Below are 23917 nucleotides of genomic sequence, written 5' to 3'. Positions count from 1 at the left end.
AAATATTTCTGTCCTTAACCACACATTGAGTTCTATTTCTCAAGAAACAGCTTTGTCCCCTGCAACTCAACTGCTTTCCCTAGAAAGTCACGGGAAGAAAATATGTGTGAGGTCCTGCTGGAATGAGCATGGGCTGGGAAAAGAGCAGGATCTTAAATTTCTCACTGTGTCACCATGGGACCAGGCACTTGCCTGCAGAGCAGAGATGATCTGCCATTTGTCAGTGGATATTCCTGTCTGGGAATCATTCAGAAGCAGGAGGAAAGTTACTCCCTCTAAGGGCTGAATACTCAAGGGTCCCAGACATGGGATCTGTGTTAACACAAGGCACTGCATGTTTAGCATGTTTAGGCTCAGTCCACATATCTTTTGTCTCCCTGGGCTGCTCCACCACTGCTACCACTGTTCAGACTTTCACACTTCTATAGTAAGTATTGAAGATTTGACAATTTCTTTAAATGCTGAGTAAAGGACACTCCATGCAAAAAAGTCTAGAAGTACCAGGATAGAATGTCAGTATCATCTTTTTTTTCCTAGCCTTGATCTCTCTCTAAAGAGCTGCATTTTGTCAGAGATAAATTGATGAAAGCCTGAAACATCATTGCATGACGCACTCACTTTCCTGTTGCAAAGCCAAGCGTGGGAGTTAATTTTTGCAAGCTTCTTACCATGAGACTGACAACTTAAAGGAATAAAAACTAGCTACAATAAGCTTCAAAGAAGGTGGGGATTATTGTTTTGCTACTTTCTTTTGAGCTTTTTAGCCCTGTTTAGTTTAATCTCATCATCTACTGAATATTCTAAACATAGTGGGAACCATTTGCTGGGTGCAAAGGCAGAACCACAGCACAGCATTTCTAGTCCAGGCTGCAGGACTGATGCACAGACCTTGCATGGGTGAGCTCACCAACAAAGGGAGAGTGAAACTCTCTAATAGGCATTTGAAGGGTGTCAGGGCTCCTCTGGGGAAAAAATAATTGTTTATCTCTGGAAGATGAAGAGAGAGAGAAAATGGAGCAGGAATATTTATTTTAGTGAAGTATTGAGTTACAGGTAGAAAATTCTCTCAGAATGAGAACACAGGTTGTTCTCTTGAATGATCCCCCAGATGAAGGCAGCACCCACTGGAGTTGTGCCAGCCTGGCTCAGTGCCCTGAGCTGCCCATCCTGCCCGGGACAGGTGGGAGCTGATGTGGTTACCCCTGCAATGCCCTGCTGTCCCTCTGCTCTGGGAATGGCTTCAATGAGGACAGACAGGCATGGGGTTCATTGTTCTGCAAGGCATTTTGGAAAAACATCAAGACAGGCTTTAGGGTTGATTGCCAATGCTGGTTCTTGACATGACTATCCTGCTGGGAGGGGTGAAAGAGCAAGGAGGGGCCTCTTCTCCCTGCAAGACCCTAGCTGGCAGGTACATTCCTGTGTGCCTCCAGTTAGCTCATACAGGGTCCCAGAGCTTGACACTGGAAAGGACAGCTGCATGTTATCACCATTCTTAAAATATCACCCATTTGTGCTCTTGTTGGGATGGACTAAAAGGTAGCATGTATTCAAGAAAATTGTCTCTTAGAAAAGCATTGAGACATCTTCATCAAGCACTGCAGACTCCTTGTCTTCTCTCAGCAGCTTGTTTTAAACCCTCATTATTAACATGTTTTGCCTAATTTCCACTCCAGATATATTTGGCTTCAGCTTTTAAGCATTCATCCTTTTCCACCAAAATAAAGAGCTCATTTGTCTCCATGAAGAGTTATTCTCTGTAATCAAGACTTTTCAATCTTTTTGATAAGCTAGACAGAGTGCTTTCAAAACCTCTCTCTCCCCATTAGGTGCTTTCTGTAGTCCTTGGCCCCCTTTTGCAGTTCTTCTCTACTTCTTTCCCAGTTTTTCAGCATCCTCAGTGGATGCTAAGACCACAGATAGCACTATTAGCCTCAGCTCCTGCCTCCATCTCAGCATCCCCTGTTTAGCCAGTCAAGGTCTCATTAGCCTTCTGAGTTATTAGAGGACTTGAGTTTTTGTCTTCTTGTTTGGCCTTTAAAGTCTTTAGAGAAAAAAACAGCACTTAACCAGAGCAGCTAGTATTTCTTTTCCTGTGGAGTATAATTCTCTATTTGGCTGCACTTAAAAGCACAGGATTTGTCTGGCCAAGCAACAGGTCTCATATCGCTGCCTCCTCTTCATCTTTTAAACATAATATCGATTCTTGTGCAAGCTGCAGATTTTATCAGCCACGGACCAATGTAGCATCTGCAGTGCTGATGAGCAGTTTTAGGTCTAGGAACAATCTCTGTACATCCCTACTAGGTACTCCATGTTTAATGATGATGCTTATTGCCAAATGGTGCTCAGGGAAAGCAGTTCTTCATTTTTGTTTCCTATGTGCTTTATTAAACCTACATAGTGCTCATGTTACGCCCTGGAATATCAAGTCAAACACCTTAGAAAGTCTTTTATATTGCACATAAATTGCATAAGTCCACATTTTATGTAAGCTCACTTAAAATCTGGGGCAGTAGCAGAATGTTTGTCTACACTGCAGGCTTCACTCTGTCTGTGTTAGTTTGGCAGCTGGAGGCAACCTCCAGCCATAATCTCCAAGAGCCCTGCACAAGTTTATTTACCCTGGCACCCTCCCTGCCTCCGTAGCAGCACAGTTACAAAGTCAGCTCAAGAGAAAAACCCTCTCACATCAATTCATTGAGAAAGTGATGGCAGTGTTTGAGAGAAACAAATATAATTTGTTAATTGGCATTTTTCTGGCATTTATACAGGCATTTACTCAATAATTCTCTTGTCCGCCCAGAGAGAGGACCTACCTGTAGGAGATTTCTATTTAGGTCTGGACAGGAGACTTGGTGATCTCTGGGGAGTGTTCCCTCCTACCCAAAATCTTAGCACATTGTCAAAGGAGAAAATCTTGGCTGGGAATGAATACCCACCACAGACAAGATCAAGACTTCATTCCCTCCTGACATTGCAGAGGTATCCAGGACAGTCCCAGCAGATTTCTCATCATGACAACCATGGAAAGATTTAATACAGCAGAAGAGAGGTCAAACAACAACTGTCTTCCTGGAATACAAGAATAGGACACAGCAGGGGTCCATAGAAACGCTCTTGAGTAGAAGCTCTCCACCAACCAGGAAAGCTGAGCATTTCCTCTGCGCTCCATGCAGAGCTCAGCAGTCTCTCATTTCAAATGCCTCCTGGCCTTTACGTTTTCTATCACAGACAGTCTTTCTGCATTATATTGGCTTTCCTGGATCCCAAGCTTAGAAACCCATCTCTCTCCTCAAGCTGCAAGCTCCCTACATACATCCTGCTTTGTGACTGCTCTAGGAGGGTTGGATCCCTGAAAGGTGAGTGCTACAGCATCATTGCTTCACACTATCACAACTTTGTGGATCTAAGACTCCAGAGAATGCTATATCTGCAAAGGAATGGTGGGATACGTCTACACTGATATCTAATTGTCAAGGATTTTATGACTGATTGTCACAATCAAAATCAAAAAAGCTCAATCCAAATACCATTTATTTGATATTTCAGTATTACTCTGACAGCCACAGGAAAGCTGATGAATTTTGTCTCCTCTTGGAATCAGGAACTCCTTAGGCAATGATACAGGTTCTCAAAAACTGCTGAACTGCTGTGCTGAAACTTTGAAGAAAAAAGTGCAACCTGAGGCAGAAAGAAGTCACAGAACATTCCAGTGCAAATTATTACCATTTCAGGTATTTATTATTGACTGCAAACAGGAGTGTGCCCACTCAGCAAATGGCACAGCCCCCAGCCCAGCACTTGTGCCTCCCCATTGCACTGGGGCAGTGGCTGTCGTGGGGCTGAGGCAGGGCTCCTCCAGCACCCCACTGCTCCTTGTGCTTCCTGGCTGCCAGCCATTTGCCTCTGATGATAAAGCATATTTTAGGAATCCTTTTGTTTAAAGCAGTTTTTAAGGCTGCAGAACGAACTGGCTTGCTCCAAAGAAATAGGTGAAGCCTATAGCTAAGGCATTCCCACTGAGCTGGATGCAATTTTTCTTTGGGTTGCTTTGAAATCTTTCTCTTTAATAGCAGAATTTCAGATTAATAGTTCTTCCTTTTTCAGCCTTTCCTACTGGAATAAGGACTTTTCTTCCTACCCATTCTGCCAGCAATGTGGTGGCTGTGAGGAGGAATGCAGTACACCAGACTGGCAGTGGTCAATCTTTTCAAAAGGACTTTCGGGGGACCTGATTTGAACCAACTATCGGGAAGAAAATGTCCAACCAAACCAATTCCTGTGCTGAGAAGTTTAATGCACCCAATGTCATTAGGTATTTTTGAGAAACAGGGTCCCAGCATTTAGCAGAAGGCAGGAGCAAGGCTCAGCCCTTCCATCCTCTGTGACCGTCCCCCCACCCAGCTCCACGGCGGCCTCCAGCCGCGTGTCTGTGCTGAAGGATGTGCTATTGCTCTGCAGCCAGGGCTTCTTTCCACATCACCGTGGCTGTGCTGTACTGACTGGTTACCAGCCCAGCTGTGCCGAGGTGACCTTTATTGCCCTGCACTATGGAAGCTGTTCCACTTTTTATAAATATCTCAAAGTTCACTGCATGAGGGGACTGCAACTAAGGCTTCCTCCCTCTGATGCAAGGAGTAGGAACAGCTGCTTTGAGTTAGACCCTTTTGTCTGCCTCCACTGGCTGCTACAAATAATGATATTTTCCTTCCCCCTTCTGCACACAGGTGGTACTTGGGCTGTAGTTTCTCTGAATGCTTTATGTTGCAATTTTACCTTTGAAATATGCACCTTTTAGAAGCCACTCTAAATTCTGATTATATCTCTGTTTCTCCTAAGAAGATGAGGGAACACACTACTTGTGTCCAAATTACAGAGTTAGCTACCCAGGTGCACAACACATGCCAAGTGGGATGAATAGTGGGAAGAGGAGCACGCCAGCAGTTCACAGTCATTGCTGTATATTTTCCTGCTTGTACTGTTAGTATATTAAGTTGCTGCTTGCAGAGAGAAGCAATGCCACTAGGAAAAAATGCAAGGAGGGAGCAGGAGTAGCTGGGACACAGCTGCCTTCTGCCAGCTCTTTAGACTCAGCACTCATTCCTGTCCATGCCAAGGAGGGAGCAGGAGTAGCTGGGACACAGCTGCCTTCTGCCAGCTCTTTAGACTCAGCACTCATTCCTGTCCATGCAAGCCTGCAATCTGAAGGCAGCTGTAGCTGCTCACCTCAAGCTGAGTTTGGGTGACTGCTTGTCTTTGAATGTTTCTGATGATTGCCAACCACACTTGCTAATGGTAAGTGCTCAGTGTGGGGGAAATTACAGCCACAGCATTGCTGCAAGCAGACAAGGAACTTGGCTGTGAGCAGAGAGGGGTGCTTTTCTCTTGATTTCTGGGTCCCTTGGTGCATGCAGCAAGAGGCTGGTGTCAAACAGCGCTGGCAGCTCCAGCTTCTGCCAAAGGAAGCAGAAAGAATCTGGTGGTGCTCCAAAATACAAAACACTGGGAGGATGTTCAAAGAACCTGTTGTCAAATGCCATGGGGGAGACACTCACCCTGTGCAGAGGAATCCTCCTTGGGCTGTGCCATCCACAAGGGAAGAACCACAACAGTAGTGTCAGCTTGAAGGCATCTGTTCTCATGGGGTGAAAACTCCCTTGATGTTAATTACAAAGGCCCTGGCATTACAGTTACATATGAGATTTATCCAATATGCATCTTTAAGAGTTTATCTTGATCCTTCATGGCTGTGATTTTTCAATTTATACTGGTTTGAGATCTGAATCTGACACTTATTTAGTGTGCTTCATACTGATGGTTAGAAAATCTAATTTGTCCTAGAATAGCCTGGTTTTGCAAGAGGACATTGTACTAAGAGCCTTTTCTTGTATAATAATTTTGCTTTAGAAACTGATTACTCATGGTTCCCATCAGATCTGAATTGCAGATATCTGAGGGAGTGTAGCATTGGGATATTTTAGATTTAAATCACTCTGCTATCTGTTCTACTACAACTCTCTTCTAAAGTAGGCTTTACATTATAAATTACTTTATAGATTTGTAAAGCATGACATAGAAACATTATACATCCTGTGAGTGCTTTAAAATTAATTTGTTCTTGAGCGTGTCCATGTATGAATGAATTTGACATAAGCTTTTCAATTTTATGCTTCACTACAGAAAGTGCACACAGTACCAACTGTAAATCAACTGCCACACTTGCTGAAATAACTACTCAGCTATGAAAAGAGAGTCTGCCCAATATTTAAAGAAGATTTAGATCCAAAAATAAGAATGTGTGCAAGAGAACTGGCATACTACCTTGGGACTTTCGAATCTAAACCAGTGAGATTAGTAATGTAGCATCAGTGTGCAGATCCTTCAGGTCAGGGCTGTCTGACAGAGAGAGCAGGAATTTAAGTTAGTTGAGATCACATTATTGTCTCGACCACATTCCTTGCACTGAGTGAATCACAAGGATTCACCAGCACCTCTCCTATGTGTGCAGGTAAAGATCACATGCATGGACTGTCACAAAAAGTGGGATTTTCAATGTGCATGATTGATGTTCAGAGGGGTGAGCAGCATTTATTATTTTAAAAATGCAATTTTGGATCATCACAATTCTTTATCAACTTGTGTCAAATTCGGCAAAAGTGGTTCCAGCCCTCCCTTGTCTGGGAGAAAGGAGCCCCCACATCCCTGCTCCAGGGCAGCTGCTGCTCATCCAGGACATTTTGGGGAATGGGCCTGAAATCTGTTCTTTCAGTATGATCTAATTCAATGTAAATGGCTTCACTGGCCTTTGCCACCAAGCTAAAACCTGATGGTGTTGTGTCTCAACCATAGGTTGTACCAGACAGAAAAATCACTCGAATACGTGCTCTGCTCTGCTTAACTGCTGAGCATTTGTACAGTTGCAATGAAAAGTAAAATAATCACAGCAGGAGGGCTGGAGAACATCTTATTTCAGGTGACCTCTGGCTGGAGCTAGAGAACATCTCTAGGAAAAGAAAGGCTTTGGCTCAAATCTCTGCGTGTAGAAGAGTGGGTTTTGACCTCAATGAATGTCTTTTCCTTTGAACATCAGGTCAGGGAAGAATAGCTGCCATATCTTATTCTTCCACTTTGTGATGCCAAGCTTTTTTCCCCTCTACTTTTATACCATGTCCCTCAAATAATGTATTTTGCTGATCTGAAATTAATTTTTTCAGAATTGCTTTTTAAGAGGCTGACAGAAACCCTTTTTTTCTCTGTTTCTGCTACTGATAAAAAAAATATCAATGATTCTTACAGCTGTCATGGTCAGAAGCCTCAGTTCATGCTGCCGTGCTGCGAGTCTAGGGAGACCCAAAACAGAAGTAGCAACCTAAAAGGAAAAGAAACTAAAAGAGACCTCACCCAACTGCCATAGATATAGGTATTGAAATTCCTGTTGACTGAAGTAATTCAGCAAAGAAATCTTTGCCCTGTATCCTACATGGAAGTTTACTATATAAGACATACACATTAGAAGCAAAACCAAACCTTTTGATGGGTGAAATAACTCCAGGAACAGACTTTAAAAAAAATCATGCATTTATGGTAATAATAAAAAGGGATGAAAATTGAAGGTGCATTTAAAGAGATTAAGCCCAAACTTTGCTGCTTCTCTGAGAAAACAGTGGAAATAACCTTCAGTCTGGAAAACAAGTAAGAAGAATGGTTTTTATTTTCAATAGGATCTAAATGCCGTGTTCTTAAAATAACAGGCACAACACAATGCTTTTAAATAGCTCTGGTAAGGGAGGTTCCAGCACCCCTGCATTGTGTGACTTACATACAATCATTGACATGGTTTGCAGACAAAAGAGCTACTCAAATCAAAGTATTATTAGTAGTAATACCGAGTTCCTACTAAAAACCCTAAAATGCTTTTTATATCGGCAAGTATTAATATAACTACAAGTTATTCTACTATGAATCTAATATTTACACTACTATTAATAGCTGCCTGCATAAAAATTAATGTTGGGTTTTTAGGGGTCTCTTTTTTTCAAAAGTCAATGGAGAAAACTTTTCTCCAAATGTTCTTTATTAAAAAATATGACAGAACTACTTTTCAACTCAGCCTTGCTATTAATTCTCCCCAAGATGCTCTGGGTTCTGGGAGGTACTCAGAGCCTCATTGCCCAGTGCTCTGATGACAGCAATGGACTGCAGCAACCAAGCCAGGGCTCTCTCTCCTTCTCTTGCTCACCTCTTTCCCAGTCAGCATGTGAGAAGGACAAAAAAAAAAATCTTCTCCTCCTCCTTGCAGGCTCCATCAATGAAGGTGGGTCTGGCTCTAGAGTCCAGGTCTCTATCCAGCAAAGCTTTTAAGCACACAGTTAATCCATCCCCATTTAGAAAAGTGCAGCTGTAGCTACATTTTGCCAAGCAAGACCCAGGAACACACGCCAGCCAAGAGACTTTGGTAAGTGCTTTGGTGAACAGGGATGGGCAGCTGAACAGGATGAACAGCTGAGAGGGACCACAAAAAGGAAACAGCAAAAAGGAGTAGAGAGGGCAGCTTCAGTGGTATTGGAGCAGCAGGAGCAAGGAGAGCTGAGTCAGACCATGACTCAGAAAAGCTCACTCCAATTTCAGTGCCTTTGTTGACTCTGGTTCACCTTTCCCAACTCACTTCACTGTGCCATTAGAGTTAACAGCAATATCTTTGACAATAGCCTTCTGAGATTTACATAAACAAAGGGCACATTGTGAAAGCCAAATGTTAATGATGACATCTTCGGTGAAATTACCTGGTTTCAGAACTTGCCAAAAGTTCTGACCATGGGGACACATCTCTGACCTCACGTCTTCCACTGCTTCACACTTCTGTAGTCAAGATCCCATTATGTCAGGCACCAGGAAAGAGATAAACATCATGGGCAGGTTTAAGAGCAGCCAAGGGAAAGTAACTCACAGCTTGTGGAAGGCTACAGATGCCACATTCATGTGATCCAGCATCAATGACCACAGGGAAAAAAGCAGCTTTCAGGCAAGCTAGTTTCAAGAATGGGAGTAACTGAGTGTCTAGGAAGGAGGGTGAGATTTCAGTTGCTGGGAATAAAAAATTAACACAGTAAATAAAAAGCCAGACCAACCGAGGAGCCCCTTTTAATGCTCCTTCACACTGCCTGGGACCAAACCCCAACTCAGCTGAAGAGCAGGGCAGAAATCCAGATGTTCATACTCAGAGTACTCCCCAGTATGCCATGACTGCCTCTTACCTTTGGTATGTGGGCTGTTAATTTACTGGAATGGATGAAAATGTCTCTGATGATCTCAGATGGGAAGCCCTTCTTCAACTAATGCTTCACAGGAAATTTTCTTTTTGGAGAAGTATATACCAAAAAAGTGCTAAAGACTGCATTGTTCAAGACAAATCTAAGAGCTGCTGTCATCTAAAATAAGCAGCTAGTTCACTTTGATGTACAGCAGACACTTTTTGGATGTTACAAAAATAGCCCCTTGTATTAATCTGACAGGTCCAGCCCCCGGGAAGCACACAAAGCCTTAGCCCAAGCAAAGCTTTCTGATGCCTTGCTGAGTCACTACACCACCAGCTCCTGACAGAAAGCCTTCTTCTAAATGTGCCCTGTAGGCTTCAGTAATTGCTGTGATGTATAAAATACAGCATGTGAAGATGATACAGGTTACAGAGGCTGAAAAATTATGTTTAATTATAAGCTACAAAATCTCAGCATCATAAAGATTGTTTCTCTTATTGATCTGACAAGGCTTCTTATATCTTACTGCAAGATGTCTGTGGCTTTAACTCATCAAGCACTTTAATTTTCCCTCAAAAATAGGAGAATTTCATCTTAATAAACAAATTAAACAACTACTTTTTATACTAAATATGCTTAACCTAAAGCTTTCTCCCTATTATTTCATAAGCACCTTGAGATTATAGAGGCTCAACTAGCTTAGTAAAGATGAATTTCATATGATCCTGGGAATACAGCCGTTGCATTAGTTATTCTTCTTTTCCATTGTGTTAGGCTCTTTGTAAATAATCTGCATGATTAATGAATAGAGGAGACTTATTAAGAAGAGAGGACATGCTTTACTGTACTATTAAAACCTGTTTATTGCCATAGGCAAGATGTCATCAATATTTCTAACAGAAAATTTCTACTTGTGATATACATCATGCAGAATTTTACTGTAACCATTAAAAAAAAGTTAAAAGAATATTTTATCACTGGGTATGAACAGCCATATGCAGATTTAAAACTATGTAACCAAATGCATAATACATCAATATATATGATACTTTGTAAGAAAGGCATTACAATGAACTTGTTTATTTCACAGATCTTTTAAAGGACAGAAAAATCTCTTTAAACCACCTCCAGAGCAAGGCTACTCTATACATCTAAATAAGACCAGTCAAGTGCTAATATAAGTTGTTTCACTGCAAGTATGTACTTTCTTTATTGTCTTTAACAGATTTCCCTAAATTCACAGTGGTAACAAAATGGTTACCAATGCCCCAGACAGCTGATTTATATGCCAAATAGCATGGTGGAGTAAATGCCACTTAGGACCAGTTCTATCAACTTTGTTCGTACAAACAATCACGTTGATTTAAATAGAATCAATCAAGTCAGCAGGATCCAGTCAGGCAACATCTACATTAGCAATAGGAGCTGCACTGCAGGAGGAAACAGCTTGTGCTGGGGGCTCAAAGACCGTGCCAGCAGCGTGGTGGAGAGATGATGTTATTCCAGCCAAGCTCCTGCTTGGCCCCACAGGTGCCTATTAGCAGCTGGAACAAACACAGTAACTGGGAAATTCACTACAGAAACATTCTCCCGATCCCAGCTGAAACAAGGATGTGGGCACGTCCCCAGTTGGCCACAAGCCTGCCAGTATCTCACATGCATCCTCATGGTTTAGCAAAGAAAAGTTCCTCTGAGTCTTCTCCATGGCGTTCCAAGGAAGAGACTGCACATCCCATGTGCTGAGGTGGCAGCAGACTCTGTCCTGCAGGGCTGGTCAGGCAGGGACATCCTTGGGTGATGCTGGGGGAAGGGAGAGCATGAGGTGCATGGGAACCTTCATCAGTGCTTGAATGAAGAATTGGTATTCCTAGGATATTTCCCAAGTGTATCCAATTGGTGTAATGCTTCTGAATTTAATGGCTGCCACCTAATCTGCACAAAACAGCATCAGTTCCACTGAACCAGGATGTGCCAGAGGAGGCAGGGAGCCAAGCATGATTACATCGCTACAAATTCCTTATCATTTGCTCTCACAGTGCAGAAAGACCAAAATAAAATAGGGGAATAGGAAAATGATATCCCTATTACTAGCTTAATAAGATACTTTACCTCATTTTTCCCCAGCATTATAAATGAGACAGCTGCCTTGCTTTGTATCTCAGTACTCATCCAGTGTACCCTTCAGCACCCCTATTTGTTCTATTTTTCATTGCTGAAATAATGATAGAGATAAGCCAATGGAGGCACTCCAGTACCAGTACACAAAGTTACAGCTTCCAAGACAGACAGAAATAAAATTCTCTTTTCCAAAAAATGTACATAGACACATACACAGATTTTTTTTTTTCCTTACTGCCTACAGTGAATCCTCAGTAAAGTCAATATGTTGATTATTTTCAGCAGGGACATGCCAATCACATAATCAATACATTTACATATTTCCAGCTACAGTATGTAATTTCTCTGCTGTATTTTGCAGTTCTTTTACATTAGGCCCAGCTAGAAAATACAGCTCTGGTGGAAGTTTGGCTCTTTGTGATTTATATGTTAAATCCACAGTAAAGTCCTTAAATTCTTTTCAAAACAGTTTTCAAGTGATAGTGGAACCATTGGTCTGTGTTCATAGTTAAGAAATTACTGGTTTGAGATAGTGTCTCAACTTCTATCTATGTTAGTACCTCCTTTCAGGCTCCCCTTGAATAGCAGAGGTTTAGGCCAATTGATTACTCTGCCACTCTCTCAGGAGATAATTGTTTTCTCCATCTTGTCAGGGATTTTTAGCTGTTCAGTAGTGTAAAGTGCAAATGTGCAAGTACTTTTTTTCTTGATACAAATCCTTGAGCTTTCAGGTGACTTAGTATCTGCCCTCATCAGACATGGGAGTTATATGCACTGCCCAAAGTACTATAAATTCACAATACATTACAGGTGTAATTACAGGAGATGACTGAAGATACTTTGAGATGCAAAGTACTGTTGTGTTCCCCCGGGCTTTCTCAGGGCAGCGTGGGCACAGCATCTCACCAAAGGAGGCTTCTGGGGGTGCACAATTAAAAGCACAGCTAACCTTAATGGCTAAAGTGCATGGCTAACCTTAAAATTTAAGCCAATAGGAACGTTTGTGCATATAAAAGGATTTGGTAGGCTGGGTCTCTCAAATTATACCTATGATTTTGGAAGTATAATCAAAACTGAGGAACAATGTATCAACAAAATCTTGACGTATCATTTTTATTTTATTACTGCAATTTCTCACCTAGAATAAAGACTTCTACAGATCTTTCCATACTGAGATGAGAACTGATAGTTTTATCATTGGTCCAATTCATTGTAATGATTTGTAGGCATTTGTTATTTAATTTTGCATCCTTATTCAAATATTTTTGAAGTAGACAGATTAACACAATGTTTGAAATTGCTCACTGATCAAAAGGTATTACTGAGTATTTTGATTCTGACATGATAGCAAAAAAGTTAATCTTACTGACACCAAAATTTACTTGTTTATGTGTTTATTTATGTTCTGTCACTATTTCTTCCTCTGTTAATCCCAATTTTTTTCATCTGCCTCTTTAGTAATCCATTGAATCACTTATCTGGCTTTCAGAAAGTTCCCTGTCTGGTTAAGTTGAGGTAGAAGCCTGAACCATTTACACTCTCCACACTACAGCAAATAAAGAAACTGTTTACAAATTATACTATGATGTGCAAAATCTCACTTGATTATACCTTAACTATTTTGTTTTTCCCTCCCTACCTCACAGATGATGGAAATGCTTAAAACAAGTTCAGGTAGTATGACACAGACTAACGTAAGTGTGAGCATGGCATCCAGGGGACAAGCTGTGACATGTTTGCGTGCTTCTGCCAAAACGCGTTGCATGGCTTTCTGCTGTTGTCTCGTGTTTCTGATTTAGGCAGCATGTTCAGCAACATGTAAGCGTTTCATTTGATATTTTTATTCCAGCTCAGCTTTGGTTTTGTGTAGTCCTAATATTCTGCCTTTTTTGGTAGCTTGTGGCAGCTGCTAGTGGCAAATCTGCAAGCTGTGTATGTGATTCCTAAGTGACCTTCAGAGGTACCTGCTAGGGTCAGGACCCCCCTGGATATGGCTGTTGAGAAATCCTGGGTAGGGATGTGGAAGTGCACAGCTCAAAGGGGTCGGGAGCAGAGCCGACCCTCCCATGCCTGCCGGTGGAAAGAGCCGCTCCCGCTCTGCCTTCCCTGGGAGCCAGGCCTGCTCCTGGTGCAGCTGGCTGGCCAGGACAGCTCTGCTACTGCCAGGGCTTTGTGGCTCTTCTGCTGTCAAACTCTTGCTTCATGTGGCAGATGACACATCGAAATACAAATGTTGTTTGCAGTCTCTGTTTAAAAATTCTGCTATGAGCAAATACAATGTTTTCCTGTGTTTATATAGTCCTTTTAATCTTAGTGTATGCAAAGCATATGAAGGTGAGATTAATCACAGCAGCTTGAAACTTACCCACATGGGTCTTGTGGTGCTGCCTAGTATGGAGAGGAAGAACTCGGGTATTCCCTTCCTGTGTTGCTTTTCTCACAGGATTTTCACTCGTATTTTAAGTGTGCTGGTGAGGGGTTTTTGTCATGAGGCTGGTCAAATATTGACCAGGTTGTCCAGAAAGGTAGTATCATCTCCATCCTTGGAGATGCTCAGAACTTGACTGGACAGGATCCTGAGCAACCTGCTCTGTTTGGACCTTCTTTGAGAAGGGAATTGGAATATGTGAAGTGTCTTTCTACTTAGAGTTGTCCATGATTCTACAGTTTCGTGACTGTACTGGTGGGGAGTAGAGTGAAACCACTAAAATAACTTTAAAGCCATCATTCAAAACCAGACCACCAAAGATCAGTGTTCTGGTGGCAGGTCCACTTTCCTGGAAAATAAAATGGAGTTTCTTGAATGTTGGTTATTACTCTCAGTATATCCAGTTCAACTGAGCAACTGAGCTTACACAGATAGATATTTGTTGTTTTCTTATTATGCAACAAAAAATAACTGTTGAATAGTGTGTGTTGCGTGAGATCAAGATGACTTATCAGAAACACTTCTACTTTTGAATTATTGGAGCTATGCCAGCTGACACTGCCAGCTGTCTACATTATGTTTTTATAGCTCTTCTCAAGTTTCCTGTGTAAGATCCCTACCTCTGTTCCTAAGACATTAATGATTAGACTGTCAGAGCTGAGAAAATCCACCTACTGAGCAAGGTCACCTTCGCTGTTCTCAGTAACAAAGGAAAATGCCAGGCTAACAAGGCTCAGGAAGTCCTAATTAACGTCAATGGCAAACTCAAAGCCAGAGAAAAATAGGGCTGGCAAAACAATTCTCTCTAGAGCTAAGTTTTGTGGTTTTTTTTAACCATTGTAAAAGAAACCTGGAAGCTGTATTTTCAAATATGGTTAGTGCTGGGGATGGGTTGCAGAAAAGAAAGGGAATCAATAAGGGGTTTGTGATTTTCTGCCTCCTTCTCCTCAGTGAATTCCTGCCAGCACACAGAGCTCTGAAACCCAGCTGAGCCCCTGAGGCAGGAGCGCCATACATCTCTGTTCCCACCTGCCAAAAAGTCACCATGTTCCTTCTTCGGTTTGGATCCCAAAAAAAATGTGGGATGCTGGAGCCATGACATATACAGGGCTGGGCCACCCCACAACCTCCCACCTCTTCCCCTTGCTGCCAGAAGACCCATCTTCCCTCATCCTACACTGCAAAAAAACCAATGGCCAATATCTACCCACAGTTTTTGGGTGAATGGGCATCCACAGACTGTATTTTATAGAAGACAACTCACAGATCTGTCTCTCCACTTAAGGATCCTGAATTTGTCTTTGAGTCTCAAAATACTCTACTAAGCATTCTTGCTCCCATTTTCTTCCCCTAAATTAGTCTTAATTCAAAATTCAGAGTCCCTGAATTGAGCTAATCCTCTTGATTGCCACCTTCCTCCTCTCAGTGCTCTGATCCTCATTGCAGGCTTGATGGAACCAGCTGTCTCTCAGATACCTTTTCTGGCAGAGAGCTGCTAAATCCTGCAACATTCAGCCTATTCATTTGTATAATCTGGGATTTTCATGCTGATGTCCTTACTCAGCCATCTCTGGTTTCTGTGTAAGCCCAGTTCTGCCCAGAAGAAGCTTGGTTTCCCCACTGATTCCCTTCTATGCCTAGGATGTCTCCAACTCAGTTCTCTTATAAGTGTGAGGGAGCAGTCCATAAATGAGAGTGGTTTTGGTTTTCAGTGCCTATATGGGGTAATAGCACCTGTAACCATGTTTTACATTCCAGAAAGAAATATTCAAATCAGATATTATGAACAAAATTCCCACAGCCTTTTCAGCAGTGGGGAGAACAGAGGAAACATTTCCCTAAGGATGTTGTGACTTTCCAGTGTTGGAAAGCCCTAGGAATATATCATTCAACATCATTAGAAGTGACACTGATGCAATTAGCCTAACTTGGGAAAAGAAGTGATCCACATGACCTCCTAAGGTTTCCTCCTGCATGTTTTTGTATGATGCTGTTATTTTAATGATGATAAAAGCCTCAGCTCAGTAGTGGTTCTAAATTGTGTGCACCAGGACACAAATTCAGTGGAAGGAGTGGACAGACCTGCCAGTTACACCATTCCAAGCAAATGACAGGAGACGTTTTTCTAAAAACCTTCAGTGCAGTTTTGTTCCTCACATGAAGGTTAAACCCTCAGCAGATTACTCACAGAATGCCATAATTGATCCAAATGGTCTCCTACAATTTCATTCACCCTTCAGCCACATACATTTTTGACCATGTCAGATTAGAAGACTGGTTTATTGCCCTGGTGGCTTCTCTCTGAAGTCTCAGTTACTGTGACACCCTCTGTGCTTCCCAGGCAAGCACAGAGCTCCTCACACTGATGCTGGGTGGCCTTGAATATGTCCACACTGCTACTGCCTGCTGCTTCATTTGCCCCACAAGAGCATTAAGCAAAAGTCAATGCTCTCTGAAAGGGTCACTGCCTGGCTCTCTTGCCTCCTGTTGAGTTGCCTTTGTTTCCTGTTCAGATATTCCCTGCACCACAGAGCTAGGCATGCCTTCAGCAGGACATTTCTCCTCTTATGTCCTGATCCCTGTCTGTCCTTTGCTTCTAGACACTTCTGCAAGTCTCTGCAGGGTCTTCTGTCCTGACATTTCCATTTGACCCATCCTTCATTCAAGCTGCAGTTGTAGTGCCACCTCTGGGGCTCTGGGAGCCATCTGTAACAAAAAGGGTAATGCACCACTTCTTCCTCTGCCTCCACCTGCTGTGCTCAGCCATGTGCTGATCCTCTCCGGCATTGCCAACTTTGAACTCCAAGTCATATTATTCAGGGAGTAAACAAGGGTCACCGTGTTTATCACTGGAGTAGTGTGTAGGCACAGCTCTCCCTTCCCTGAGGCTGATGCTGCTCACAACCCAAAAGAATGGTGCCTTTGAACTTCAAGCAGAAGCACACTCACTCATTCACTGTTGAAAGTGTGGTTATAACTCAAGCAAGGAATGGAATCTTGGGCAGAATCCCTACCCCATCTAAGATATTAATATGGCTCCAAGGGATGTGGAGGAGCTTTATGCATATGGGGACTTGAGACAGAGCCCAGCAAAGCACATTGTTTCCTGGAAGTGCATAAGGAGCCCTAGCAAATTCAGCAGGATGATCCATGGACTGAGAGGTGTGCTCCTATCTAAGTGCTTTTCTGGCTAAGGGCCACAGACCAGCTTGCTCCTGAGAGCCCATGGGACAGCTGGGAAAGCAGAATCTGTCTGCTGGAATACCAATGCCTCTCTTACCCAAAGACTATCCTGATGTGTGAAATTGCAAGGCCTTTTTCAAAGACATCAAAAAGTTCAGCAGATCTCAAGCTTCCTTCCTTTAATAGAGCAGTTTTAATCCTTCATTAGGGCTGGCCAGCCTTTCTGTATCATGCATCCCCAAAATGCCAACATTTCCCTATGGCAAACACCCACCAGATAGACCATGAAGGTCTGAGCAGGACAAAGACCTTGGGGTTGTTCACAGACAAGAGCAGAGCCCCTCTCCCACAGTTGCTATGGAAGACAGCTTGGCTGGGCCTATGTAACCCCAAATCCTGCCCTACCACAGGGATGGCTGAGCCTATGCAACCCCAAATCCTGCCCTACCACAGGGACTCCAGTGTCAGGTGGATGCTGTCAGTGCCATGGGGACCACAGTGTGTGGAAACCATAGATTAACTACTCATCCAATATAGCCAAAGGATCTGAAATTAAGCAGTATTAAGGGCTGGATTTGCTGTGTGTTGTAGGCTTATTTCATAGTGGCAGCATGTGACATCCCTTCTCTGCATCCAGACCACACAAAGAACAAAACAGGCAGAAACCCAGACAGAGCAGTAGCCTCTCACAGCCTGGGAATACATTAAACTGGCAAGTTATTATACATGAGTTGAGCTAGAGCAGGCTGATGCTCCTGCACACACTGCCTTACCTGTCTTCCTGATGCACAGCTATTTTGGATTTTCCAGTCATTCAACATACTTTTCTGTAAGAACATTTTCTTATTTCTTAAGATACACTCCCCTTTTGTAGTCCTATTGACAATCATGCTAGTGACATGAGACTTCAAGCATTCATCTGCTCAATCACAGCATTTTCAGCAGTAAATGATCCTCTGAAATTCAGACTACAGACAAAAAAGACTGCCGGTTCTCATGGAATCAGTTTTTCTCATTACAAATTTCTGTTTCATATCAAAATGTGCAATGAAAAATATATCTCTTGCTCTAGGAACCCATCTTTAACAGACTTGAAGTGGTATAAGGGATAATTAATAAGTTATACCCATCTCTAACCTCTGTGACACAATTACAAACATTGCAAAATGCAAGAATATTCCCCCTGTTGACAAATCTGATCTGTCATTAATTTTGGTCCTCACTAGAGAGGCAAGTGGGGTTAAGGGCCAGAGGAGCATATACCTTTGCAACTCCTTTTGTCAGCCAGCAAAAAAAAAAAAAAAAAAAAAAAAAAAAAAAAAAAGAGTAGAGAGATTTTTTCATTTTGGTACTGGCTTGGGATACCCAAAGCACTACTATGTGGATGTCGAGGAAATGCAGAAAAAACCAATTTCACTGAAATGAAGACATAGAGCTGTCTTCAGTCTAATATATATTAAGGGGAGGGCAGTCATTCTCCAGAATGCCTGAAGCCAACTCTGAAGGCAGAGCTCATATATTCTCAGAGGTGTTGAGCTCAGATCCACTTTGAGGGGGAGAAAATATTGCCTCTATCCAGTTCATGCCAGAGGAGATCTCAAGAAGTAAATCAAAGGACACTAGGGACAAATCTTTGATAAAAGCGTATCAAAACTTTGTTTAATTTGTTTGTACTGCTGTTGTAAAACAGACTCACCAGAGACAATATGATCTACAAATGGAATATGTTACTAAATCAGGACACAACTTACTGGAAGGATGAGTAATGATTTCATCTAAGTCATTACATCTTCCTATCAATAGCATATCTCTGCAGAGAACATGCTTACCTCTAGCTGAATATCATATAATCCCTGCAGGAAAGACTTTAGGTGCCTGACTCAAGGCCGTGACACATCAAACCATCCAAAAAACAGTGGGGCAGAGGGTCCCTTGTTGAGATCAGATGTGCATAGATATGTACATTTTGTGGTATGTTCAATATCCAGCACATACTCCCTTCAGTTTGTAAAACTTGCTTCTGCCCAGGTATATAGGAAAGGGCCAGTTATTAGGACAGCAGAGAAAGGGGGTGATTGTCCTGGAAACAGCGTGGTCATAGACACTGAGACCTCTGAGTGTGACACACACCCATGGGATTGCTGTGCCTTTCAGACTGCGCCAAGTAAGCAGGGGGCTCTGCACATGAACACCTCCATCCTGATAAACTTTGAGAGCAAATATCTAAAATCCTCAAATTCTGCCCAGGCAGCTTCTCTGAACAGAGAAGGATTAATGGGTTAATGCTTGGACTCAATTGTCTTAGAAGTCTTTTTCAACCTTAATGATTCTGTGATTTTAAGAGTATGTGTGTATGGGAGGCTGCACTGGGTTAAATTTCAGAATCACAGAATGGGTAATGTTGGGAGGTACCACAGTGGGTCATCTGGTCCAGCCTTCCTGCCCAAGCTCTAGCTACTGAGCCCCTTATCTTACTTCACATGCCCACCCTGTTTGACTGTAGTTGGTAAACCTATTAGCTTCTGTATCTAGGCAGCACACACCCCAGTGCTATTTTCAACATTATCACCATCCTCTCTTCTCTCCAGACTGATGCTGTCATTTAATCCCACTGACATTCCCTCAAGAGCATCCTACAAAATTATCTATTACTATTTGTTCCCACAGTAGAGCTATGATAACTTTGTCCTCAGTTTTCACAAACTTCTCTGTTCTGCCCATCTTGATGCTCACCTTGTCTTCCCTTAAAATGTCACAACTAAAATCAATTCCTAGTTTCAATTTTCCAGCAAACCACACTAAATCCTTTCACTGTTTCACCTTCATCCTTTTTGTCAGATTTGTGGTCCAACCTCTTGAAGTTTCCATAAAACTACTTCTTTGGCTTTTCCTACTTTTCTCCTTTCTTCTGAGATGCTCATTTCCTTTTCCTCTTTGTGCTCTCCCAGGACTCCTGCAACACAAAACCTCCTCTCTGAGTGCCACCACAGCAAAGTTCAAATCATACCAATTTCCAGGTTTTGTCAGGAAATCAGTCAGGAAATCATCCTTTGATGTCCCACCCACAGCTCCTGCCTCTGGTGTTGAGCAGTGATTCTCTTCTCTGTACTCCTCTGCACAAAGTACAGGCAGCTGGAGGAGGAATCAATGCCCTGCTCCTGCCCAAGTTAGCCTGGCTTCTACTTACCTCCAAATAAACCAGTCAGTCTTTGTCTGACATTCATTTTTGTAGCACAGGATCTACAGCCCATTCTGAGTCAAAAACATCCTTTCTGGGGAGGAGATACAGCTGCTGCATGTTTCCTGCCTCCATTCTCTTATTACAAATGAAGAGTATTTTAAATGCCTGTGAAAGACCTGGAATTACATTAAAGTTACATTGATGAAAAGTCCCCTTTGGAAAGGAAACTATGATTGAGATTTGGAGAGGGAAAGTGTCTGGCTGTGTCGACCGCCAGATTTTTTTTCCTTCCCCAGTGGAAAAATAAAAAAGGAATGTGACATGAGGACCACAAGATAGTGTCAGAGGAGAATCTCTTGAGCAGAGGCCACACTACCCATCATCCAAAGGACATTCATTCATCTCTACCTTGTGTATGGTGCTCAGGCTGAGTATGGGACTTAAAAATATTCACTATATCTATGCAGCTATTTCAGCTCTCTGACTTGCAGAAAATTATTTGCCTGACAGGAGCAGACTCTGAAGTAGTTTGTAATTAATACATCCATTTTCATATTCCTTAAAGATAACATCCATAACAGATTAGAAAAATCAGAGTTGCCACAAAGATTTCTAAATAACAAGAATTAGTTGTGATTAAGTATATCACTGTAAAGTAATGAATAGACTTGTCAATTGCATATCAAAGTTAATAAACAAAAAAAGAGTACTGATGATTTAAGAAAGCATATACAAGAATAATTTGTTCAAGTCTGTAAAGCAGAGTACTTATAGGTAGCTGGCAATTTTTAGATGCCCTTCATTGGACTTAAAAGTTTAAGGTTTTAGAACCTGGATATTCATGTGGGTTTTCTGTTGGTTTTGTTTTTGTTGTTGGTTTGGGTTTTTTGGTTTTGTTGTGGTTTTTTGTTGTTATTTTTCAGATTGTTGTTTTGTTTTGTTTTGCTTGTCTTTGTTTTAAGATGAAGATGCTACAAAACTTGCATCCAAAATTAGAGGGCTTGAAAGGGCTAAATCCATTTTGCCAAAGTCACCCATAATGGACATAATATCCTGCAGCTAAGATTGTCAAGTCAGTTGTAAAAGGTTTTCAAAAATGTTGCAAAATATGCACAAGTCATAACTTACCAGAATTCTTTGTAAATTCTATGACTAATTAATTATAACTTGTATAAAATAATTTTATGCTCCATTCATATGCTTAGAATTTAATTAATTTGTAGGTTATATGCCCCTAATAATAAATGTTTCTCCATGATCTTGGTCCAGAGCCTTGTAACAGTGCACAGCTGTTCATCAGCTTTAAAGGCAACTCTGTCACTGACAGTGGTAAAGTTTACTGAGCCCTACAAAAACTGTCTGCTTCACATAACCTTTGATGAGCATGTTATACAAAAGGCAACAGGTAGCGTTTATAGTATTTATTTATTCCCTGCCCACGTGAGGATAAGCACAGGTAATGCTCAAACTGCTTTGTAAAATCTACAAACCAGGTAGCAACTCACCACTGCTGGCCTTGGGATTCACTTGTGTGCAGTAAATAGCCAATATCACTTCTCAGGTAGAAAATTAAAACAAAAAAAAAAAAAAAAAATCATATTAATTGGCTGAATATAGTTCATTCTAGTGATATGCTGGGCCCTACAGTGTCCTCTTCCTACCTGGTGATTTAGGATCTGTTTCTCTTATTAGATTATACTGAAGATTTAATCCAGCCTTTTTCAGGAACAGTGAACTCAGTCAGAAAAATATGGTTTTAACCATTGTCTGATAGAAACATGTAGAAAAAAAATAGTATTTTGCTCTGAAGAATAAAAACCCAGGGAACACATATTCCTTTGGTAGGATTTGATAAATCACATGCCATCATATAATAATACAGTTACATTTCTTGCTAAGCATAGCAGCTGTCCAATTAGGTAACTTGGCCATTTACTCAGCTAGTCAGTCATTCCTATTTTTCCTCATCATCCGTGATGCACCAGAAGGTGCAGCAAACTGTTTCCACAATTCTCAAAACATCTCCCTCTCTGCTTCAGAACAGGGCACACACAAGGTCACTGCAAATAATGCTGTTGAGATTGAGGGAACAGCTTTTTTTCCCTTCTAAACCTAAAGCCACACACACCACTTGAAAAATTAATGACTGACTGGGTGATAGTTGTCTCCTGGGGAGTCTGAAGTGGGGTCAGTGCTTATTCACCCTCAGGAGAGGAAGGTGGTTTAATGGATGACACAGTGCCTCGGGCTGCAGCTTCAGGACAGTCAGGCAGACACATCCTGGGTGACCCGGACTTCACTTGCCTGTAGTTCCCCATCTGGGGTTTTATGTGCTAAAAAGGTTCACAAATCAAACGGATATATTCGTGGCAGAAAGATTTTCAGGACACTTACATGCAATGATGTCTGTCAGGCTCCCAGATTCCCCCCTCCAAATCGTTGGACGGTACATCATTTTGAGGAAATATCCCTATGGCTTTCCCTGCCCTGCCCTACATACCCACTGCTGGCCACTGCCAGAAAAGAGGTGTGGACTGAGTGCACTGCTGGTCTGACCTCACATATGGGAGGTGAGAACTTTATTTTCATACGTGCCTGTTCTTGGGGAATGCCTGTCTCCAGGCTCCTCTGGCCACCATTGAGCTATTCCTTCACATGCCCTCACACTCCCCTCAGCCCTGTACTCACTACAGTGTTTAAAGCATCACAGAAAAGCCTCATCCTGCTGCCCCAAACAGAGCAGGAGCTCCCAGCAGAGTTGGCTCAGCACACCATGATTAGTTCATGAGCCAAGCCGAGGTCCCCCTCGCTCCCAACTCTGTGTCGCTTCTTTCTTGTGCAGTAGAGATCTCTCTTTTACTGACCTGCACAACACACAGAATTATTTGCTGGAGTTACAAAATATATGACTGATACAACCAGTTTCTACCAAGGCTGCAGGAAAAAAGGCTGTAACTTGCTGTAATAGCCACAAGCTCCATCAGAGAACAGAAGGTTCCAGGTAAGGAAAGCACGACACATAACCACTTAATAAAAACAACCCCAGCCCACCAGGGAACCAGTAGAATTTACAGGCATTGTACTGGGAACAGAAATTTGGCCTTCATGGTCAGCACAGAACTATTAGCAAACACACAGAGCAGTTAATATTTTGAGGTTGTTCTAGCTTTGTTTGTGTACCTTTATAGGTGACATTTCCAAGACACTACGAGACTCTGCAGAGTTGGACCTATTAATAGTGAACATGCAGCTGAGCTGACATGACAGAGGAATAAAGAAGTGAAGTTCACATAGTCATTTATGCAGGGAAGGTAATTCCCCAAATTTTTTTAGCAGCCTTCCAGTCCCCTTCAACCAGAGATAAATGCTTTGTGCTAGCACTACACAAAGCAGATCTGTAAACCTACCCCTGAATTGACTAAGGATGCTTTTTCCCAAGCCTGTTTTCTCATTTGTTTCTGTTATTGCAGCTAAATGTGGATGGGAATTTTCTCCTGGGCGACGTTCCCAGCAGGTATTAACATCCTAGGGGTTTTGTTCTTCAGTGGCTCACTGGCCATCTGGCTCTCAGCCATAGGGAAACCCACATGGTCTCCTGCTAGCACTCCAAAATCCTGCAGGGCAATCATCACTGTCCCTTCCTTCTCCCAGGCAAACTGTGAATGGCTGTGGGCAAGAAGATAGTCAGAGCCAGGCCTGCAAGGGGATAAATGAAGACATTTGAGATACTGAAGTAGAAATTGGACAACA

The 23917-nt window shown here is 42.2% G+C and overlaps 1 protein-coding gene across 3 annotated transcripts in view; it reads left to right on the top strand.

Moving 5' to 3' along the window:
• LHFPL3 (LHFPL tetraspan subfamily member 3) overlaps positions 1-23917 on the top strand; it is a 233139-nt gene that overhangs the window by 184300 nt on the left and 24922 nt on the right. Inside the window, exon 3 of one of the 3 annotated variants that reach the window (XM_021534695.4) lies at positions 13022-13069. The exons of 1 other annotated variant lie outside the window; for it this stretch is intronic. In XM_021534695.4, coding sequence (XP_021390370.1) covers positions 13022-13038 — 17 coding nt within the window. In that variant the 3' untranslated portion in view covers positions 13039-13069. The remainder of the gene's footprint in view (positions 1-13021; positions 13070-23917) is intronic. One more of the 3 variants, XM_021534696.4, reaches the window with a different exon arrangement.

This window comes from Lonchura striata, chromosome 1A (genome assembly GCF_050655825.1).
Source record: "Lonchura striata isolate lonStrDom1 chromosome 1A, ASM5065582v1, whole genome shotgun sequence".
Lineage (NCBI taxonomy): Eukaryota > Metazoa > Chordata > Aves > Passeriformes > Estrildidae > Lonchura > Lonchura striata.
The sequence above is the reverse complement of the archived record's forward strand: the minus strand, read 5'-3'. Positions and strand labels throughout refer to the sequence as shown.